Source organism: Nannospalax galili, unplaced genomic scaffold (assembly GCF_000622305.1).
Source record: "Nannospalax galili isolate Female #2095 unplaced genomic scaffold, S.galili_v1.0 scaffold324, whole genome shotgun sequence".
Classification (NCBI taxonomy): Eukaryota; Metazoa; Chordata; class Mammalia; order Rodentia; family Spalacidae; genus Nannospalax; species Nannospalax galili.
The window spans coordinates 5,808,782-5,816,300 of record NW_008353027.1 but is presented as its reverse complement, the minus strand read 5'-3'; the positions used below and the strand labels follow the sequence as shown (position 1 = coordinate 5,816,300).

The window sequence follows — 7,519 nt, the reverse complement described above, 5'->3', positions numbered from 1 at the left end:
AAAAATTTTTTCTAGGTTTGTTGTCATATCTCAAACTTCAGAATTGTTGGTCACGGTGTATACACACTTAGCTAAGATGGAAAAGGCATAACATTTGTTCCTGTCTAGGGAAATAAATAGCATCTATAGGGTTTGGTATTGTTTATGGTCTCAGGAACCCAGGGGAAGGGAGAGTACTTTATTTGAGGTGTGGGAGAAGAGGAAGAAGGTTAGAAATACTTGTAGGTACCTACTTAATAGTTTAGTTCCTTTCTGTCTCTGCAGCTAACTCCTTTAATAAGAAAACTAAATAATGTCAATTATAGCCACACAACTACTTTGGTATACATAAATTAAAGTCAATGCCAATAATATAAGGATGACTTACCAATAAAGAAAAGATTCACTCTAAGGAAAAAAAACAAATTATAAGAGGGACTTAAAAGCAGGCTTTCTATATCTAAGAGAAAATAATCTTCCAAGAAATTAAAACAAAATTGATTAAAATATTTCTTTATACATTCAGAAGCAATATTAAAATACATTTTAACATGTGCTGAACTTAAGATGCGTTTGTGGCTTGGTTTCTTTCATGTTTATTTACTATTATTAAATATCTCACTAAAATGATCTCTTGAAAGAAATAATTGTGTAGGTTAAAAACATCAGTATTAGGGCATGGTGTGGGAGTACATGTCTGTCATCCCAGTATTTAGGAGGTGGAGGCAGGAGCGTCAGTAGTTCAAGGCTATCCTTGGGTTAAATACACCCCGATTCAAAAAATTGAATACTTGTAGGCTTTGGTTAAAAAATTCATATTCTAACCTGGCATGGTGGCACACAGTTTTAATTCTAGCACTTGGGAAGCAGAGGCAGGTGGATCTCTGTGAGATTGAGGCCAGCCTGGTCTACATAATGAGTTCCAGGCCAGCTGGGACTGCAAAGAAACCCCGTCTCAGAAGCAAAAACAAAATCATGGTTTTGCTTGTCTACGGTTAACAAATTAACATAATTTGTTTAAATTCAGATTTCATGGTTAATTTGGTTAAGCTATTGTTATACAGGAGCCCCAAAGCTACAATTGAAGAGGTTACTTAACACAGAAAGTCTGAAGAGGAGTATTTATAATTAATAATTTATTTTGCCACAAGATTATAAAGCTGATGTATTATCTTTACACAAATGTTGAGTTAATACTGGGGTCACTTAAAAAAAATTTAAAAACCTGTTTTTTTGTTTTTCAACACAAAGAGAAATCCTGCATACTTCAGATGAGTTACCTTGTGAGCAATGTGCTTCTGCAGCAAAGCAAATTGTTCATTTGGGGATGTCAATGTTGGATTATTAGCATTTTGGGATAGAGGAGGCACGGTTGTCAGTTTTTGGCTGAGCCAGGCTTCTGTGGTTTTGATGTAGGAAAGAAGAATCAAGCATCCATGAAGAATTGGAGGTTTGATTATATGTTTGTGGTAAAAATGTAAAAAGCCTTTCTATTTATATATATATATATACAGTCTTTTTGTGACAGGGTCTCCCTGTAGGCCCATCTGGCCTGGAACTCACTATGTAGACCAGGCTGGCCTTGAACTCACAGAGATCTTCCTGTCTCTGTCTCCTGAGTACTGGGATTAAAGGCAAGCGCCACCATGCCCAGTCTTGATTGAAGATATTTTAACGGAGCCTTCAGCATGAGGGTTAGGACAAAAAAAGTTCTCAGAAGCACATAAGGCAGCAAAGGTGTGGGCGTCTCAAAGAGTCTCAGCTCATTGTTTCCACAATGGTCATATATAGGAGTTTGGAGAGTTTGAAGTTACTATCACTGGGTGGTTCCTGAGGGGCACTTGGTAGGATTACTGTCCTTAAGGTGGAAGTCTAGCCTACAGGGAGACAGAAAGGCTGGCATCTTTACTGTAAGGTTTTGTTTGAGATTCTTGGGTAATGTCTGGGGAAAGGAATGAAGTCCTACCCAAGGTCCTATACATTCCTTGCTTCTCAGGTGCTGAGAGCTTTGATCAGACTCTGGAATGCCGGGTTCCTGTCCCTTTCATGCCCCCACAATATCCTTGTCTCCCTACCCTGCCTAGGATGATCACAATGCTGTGTTGACTTCATAATCCAATCTTTTTCCATTTCTGACTTTAGTTTCCCTTCTGTAATAAAGTCCTTGAAAACGTTCTACAGCAAAAAAGTGAGGGGGGGTAGGCAAATGCAGAGAAAGTGATTTTCAGAAAATTCCTGTCAAAGTGTATAGGTAGGAGATTTGACAGGAAAGACAGAATACACGTGAACATAATCTATTATGAAGGAAAGCATAACTAATTATGATAAATACTGGTTCTGAAGACATGAAATAAAAGAGGTTGTACGACCAGATATCTCCTCAGACAATGGAAGTCATAATAAAAGGCATTTAGTTAGCAGAATGTAGTCTTCAAACGAGTCATTAAAATACAGTGAAATATTTGGTATTTGTGTAACTTTTTCCTTTGAAAAGCATTTTCACGATTATTTTCTTTAATCTTCACACCTGCCGGTGAGGTGGGTCAGATGGGCTAACTTCTTGACCCACAGAGGGGCAATGACGATGGAGCCCACCCAGCCTAGGCTACCACTGGGCGGTGGGATCTTTGCAAGAGCAGAACACCAGCTCCCTGCAGCTCAGCCCAGCCTCTGACATCCTTGGTGGAGAGGAGAGGCTCCTGACAGCACAGCTCTCCCAGCTGGCTCACTGCCTTTAAGGGAGTGCCAGCGACTCTTGGGGTCAAGGGCATCTCCTGCTTTGGGGTGTTAAGAGTGCTCTGGATGTGGATCCCCAAATCTCTGACTGAGCATAACCTTCGACATTTTTGAGTCTCAGTTTCTTCATCTATGGAGCAGGCATGCTTTGCTTTATTCTATGGGGGTTTTACTAACCAACATGATCTCAGCCTACTGCTTGGGTCCAGGAAAGCATTAGTGAATTGGCGGGTGTTAATACTAGCAGCTTTGGAACCCTCCCCTCAGTAAACCATCTGTAGCTGTAGAGGTTTGGGGAATTTTCATCCACAAAATGGGTGCAGCATAGACCGCAGTTTTTAAGTGGGAAGCATTACTTTGCAAAGAAAACTACAACCAGCCTCCCTGCTCCTTATTCTTAATGACACTTATTTCCAAACGTGGGGATTGGAGGAGCAGACCAGGAGCTGGGGAAAAGCGAGAGGCCCAGGAGACGCAAGGCAAAGTGGGTGCTCAGGCCTGGCTCACCCAAGGACGCCCGCCTGCACGCTAGCCCTCGGCCGGGAGTCCCACCCGGGAGGCAGGGGGCGGTCCCACTGGAGCTAGGGGCAGGGCCTCGGGGCGGGGCGGGGGCGGGGTCTCGGAGAGTTTCTCCGCTGCACGCGCCACGTCTCCCTCAGCCTGCGTGTGGAGGAACCGATGGGGGAGGGAACAACCCTGCGCGGCGGGAACTAGCTCCTCTCGCGAGAGTTGGCGACGGCAGCGGCGCGGCGGCGTGTCGGAGAGAGTGGCTTGGGGGCGGGGAGGAGAGGCGGCGGCGGCGTCCGAGCTACGCTACTGTGGGCCGGAGCGCCGGGAGCTGGAGCGCTGCGCGGGGTCGTGGCGGCGGCGGTGAGGAGGGTGCCGAGGAGGAGGCGGAGCTATGGCGGGGCAGCAGTTCCAGTACGATGACAGCGGGAACACCTTCTTCTACTTCCTCACCTCCTTCGTGGGGCTCATCGTGATCCCAGCCACATACTACCTCTGGCCCCGAGACCAGAATGCGGGTGAGTGCCGCGGACCGTGCGGGCTCCGGGCCGCGCCGCTCCCGGCTGTTCAGCGCGGCGTCGCGGTGACCCGGCCCGCGCGGCCCAATCGTCCTCGGCCGGCTGGCGCTTCCCGGGTGCCGCCTCGCCAGCCTGCGTTGCGCTCGGGAGCCCGGCTCGCTTCTCTCCCCATTGTTCTGGACGCCCCTTGCCTCCTGCCTCTTTGTCCTCTCCGCCTCTGCTTCTGACGGGCGCTCTTTACGGGGGGAGCTGGATGGGATGGGGAGGGTGGGAACCAGGGGAGCGCGAGAAGAGTTGGCCAAGGAGGGGACGGACTGTGTAGCACAACTCCAGAGTCCCTTGCATCTCTGTCCCTGTTGCAGCTGTTGCTCCAGATGTTTAGGGGGGTACCCTTTGAGCGGGGTGGCATGTTTAGGACTTGCAAGTGAGCTCAGCAGCCGCCCACCCCGTCACTTCCTTCCATTGCTTTTTTCATTTGTTCACTCACGCCGTGGGGGTTGGAAGCGCAGCCTTTATTCCTTTAGCAAAAATAGGCTCTTCTCCGTTTCCTTTTCTTCGGAGTTTCCCGAGGTCGACAGAAAAAGTGCAAGTGCTTATAGTTCTGGGGTAGCTAGCCCATTCGGTTTTCGTTCTTGCCTTTCCACGTTTCACAGCATCATTTCAGAACACAAAATAATATCCTTTCTTTTCAAGGTTTTTTAGGTGTGGATTGTAATGTTGGATTCCATTTGATGCACTTCACTGAGATATTTGGCTCGAGAACTCTTAAAGCTGAAGGAACTTACTGCAAGCCTAATTGGTCATTTCTGGTGGTGGTAACCCAAACTACCAAATTCTGAGTGTTAACAGTTGCCCTGAGAAAGCTTTCTGTTGTACAAGAGCTGCACTAAATTGCCTAAATGTCTTAGGTTGGATGTGGTGGTGAGCTTTTGGCTAGGTTATGTACTGTATCTGGGGGGGAAATTGTTAACAGTGAAGCATCATCTAGTCAGCTCAGAACTTGTTACCTTTTGTTTGGAGAGGGTCTCACTAAGTAGACCAGGCTGGAGGGTCTCACTAAGTAGACCAGACTGGCCTTGACCTTAGAAGAGATCTGCCTGCCTCTGCCTCCAGGTGCTGGGTTTAAAGGCTTGAGTGGGAGGCTCAAAACTGATATTTTGAGAGAGTTCAGTGTCCTGTAAAATTATTTAGTTACATAATAGAACTAAAATAAATTTAGGGTAAAGAGGTGGCAAGGACTGCATCTTTTTGTACATTTGACAATAAGTACAAGTATCTATTAAGGTGCAACAATTTACCCAGTTACTAGTCTCACCAGTTTCTCATTCAGTGGCTGGTTTATGAAATTTCGAATTTTGGACTCTTGTGTCCTGTGTTTCTAGGTGCATTTTACTTTATCTTTAATTTAATTTAATTTAATTTTTTTGCTCTATTTGAGACAGGGTCTCTCTGTAGTCCCAGCTGTCCTGGAACTCACTATGTAGACCAGGCTGGCCTTGAACTCCCAAAGATCTGCCTGTCTCTGCCTCCCAAGTGCTGGGATTAAAAGCATGTGCCACCATGCCTGGCTACTTTATCTTTAAAAAATATTATTTTCTGCTGGAGATATGGCTCAGCAGTTGAGAACACTGACTGTTCTTGCAGAAGACCCAGATTCGTATCCCAACACCCGCATGGCAGCTAACAACTGTTGATAACTCCAGTTCCAGGGGATCCCACAGCCTCTTCTGTCCTCTGCGGGCATTGCACAACACGGGTGCACTTACCTACAGGGAAAAGTGACCAATTGCAGATCCACAGCTTTGTTTGTTTGGGTTGTTTGTTTTTTTGTTAGTTTGGTTTTGTGGGGGGGGTCTTTTTGAGACAGGGTCTCTCTGTAGTCCCAGCTGTCCTGAAACTCACTATGTAGACCAGGCTGGCCTTGAACTCACAGAGATCTGCCTGCCTCTGCCTCCCAAGTGCTGGGATTAAAAGCATGTGCCACCATGCCTGGCTACTTTATCTTTAAAAAATATTATTTTCTGCTGGAGATATGGCTCAGCAGTTGAGAACACTGACTGTTCTTGCAGAAGACCCAGATTCGTATCCCAACACCCGCATGGCAGCTAACAACTGTTGATAACTCCAGTTCCAGGGGATCCCACAGCCTCTTCTGTCCTCTGCGGGCATTGCACAACACGGGTGCACTTACCTACATGCAGGCATAACACTCATACACGTAAATTAAAAGTAATAAATAAAATAGAAAAATATTTTCATTTTACATGTATGAATGTATTGCCTGCATGTATGCAAGTGCACCTGTATCATTCAGTGTTCGAAGAGGTCAGAAGAGGGCATTGGAACTGGAGTTATGGATGGTTGTTAGTGGCTTTATGGGTGCTGGGAATTGAACCCAGGTCCTCTGGAAGAGCAGCTAGTGCTCTTAATTGCTGAGCCATCTCTCCAGCTGCTCTAAGTACATTTTAAATTGTGTAGATTCTTGAACAGTGGCTGTATATAAATGGTGATGTCTGAATACAGAAATATGTTTTCTCCACTGCAGACCTAGGCCATTCTTTTGATATTTCAAGTTAAAGGGATCCAGGCTCTGTGGTGGCTCACACCTTATAATCTCAGTCCTTGGGAGGTGGAGGCAAGAGGCTCAGGAGTTCAAGGCCGGCTTCACCGGCATAATGAGTTCAAAGCCAGTCTGGGCTACATGAGATCTTGTCTTAAAAAACAAAAAAAAAAAGGCTTGTCAGATGGTTCAGCATGTAAGGTCCTTGCCCAGATGCCTGACAGATTGAACCCTGGAACTCAGAATGGAAAGAGAACTGACTGACTCCTGGAAGTGGTTAAACAAAAGACAACTAAAAGGGAGTGTATTTTTCAGTTTACGTTCACTTATCACCTACTTGTATGTGTGGTTGATTGTAAGTATATAAGACAAAACTGTATTGGGCTAGTCAGTTTTGGTTGAATATTTTTTTTTTATGTGTATGAGCGTTTTTTTGGGGGGGGGTCTTTTTGAAACAGGCTCTCCCTGTAGCCCCAGTTGTCCTGGAACTTACTATGTAGACCAGGCTGGCCTTGAACTCAAAGAGATCTGCCTGCCTCCGCCTCTGCCTCTCAAGTGCTGGGATTACAGGTGTGCCCTACCATACCCAGCTTGATTAAATATGTTTTTTTCACAAATTTCTCATCTCTAACTGGATTTTTGAAAGTTGAATGTGATTTTTTTTTTTCGTGGTGAATTTTGTGCTACAAAATCTGCTTTACAGCATGCCATAGGCAAGCCCCACTTGTGCCAGTTTCTTGTTTTGGGGGTCGTTGGAGACATGCTAGTAATACAGATGGAAGGAATTAATTTTCACTACGTATAAGTTATGACCTTCAAATGTTACTTTTTTTTTTAATATTTTATTATTTTATGTGTATGTGTGTATTGCCAGCATGTAGGTAAGTGCATCCGTGTCCACATGCAATGCCCGTGGAAGACAGAAACGGCTGTCAAATCCCCTGGAACTGGAGTTACAGACAGTTGTTAACCTCCATGCGGGTGCTGGGAATCGAACCCAGGTCATTTGTAAGAGCAGTCAGTGCTCTTAACAGCTGAGCCATCTCTCCAGCCTCCTTTCTTTGTCTTTTTCATCAGTGTCTTTATAGCCCCAAGTGGCCTCAGACTAGCAATCCCCCTGCCTCAGCTTCCCCAGTACTGGGAGATTGTATTTATTCATTTATTTGCATGTACAATGTGTGTGTGTGTGTGTGTGTGTGTGTGTGTGCGCGCGCGCGCG

The 7,519-nt window shown here is 45.5% G+C and overlaps 1 protein-coding gene across 1 annotated transcript in view; it reads left to right on the top strand.

Annotated features, from left to right (window-relative positions):
• The first annotated feature begins 3,381 nt into the window (after window positions 1-3,381).
• Window positions 3,382-7,519, top strand: part of Sec63 (SEC63 homolog, protein translocation regulator) — a 97,311-nt gene continuing 93,173 nt past the window's right edge. The window contains exon 1 of the mRNA XM_008850312.3: window positions 3,382-3,740. Within this exon, the coding sequence (XP_008848534.1) occupies window positions 3,617-3,740 (124 nt within the window). The 5' untranslated portion in view covers window positions 3,382-3,616. The remainder of the gene's footprint in view (window positions 3,741-7,519) is intronic.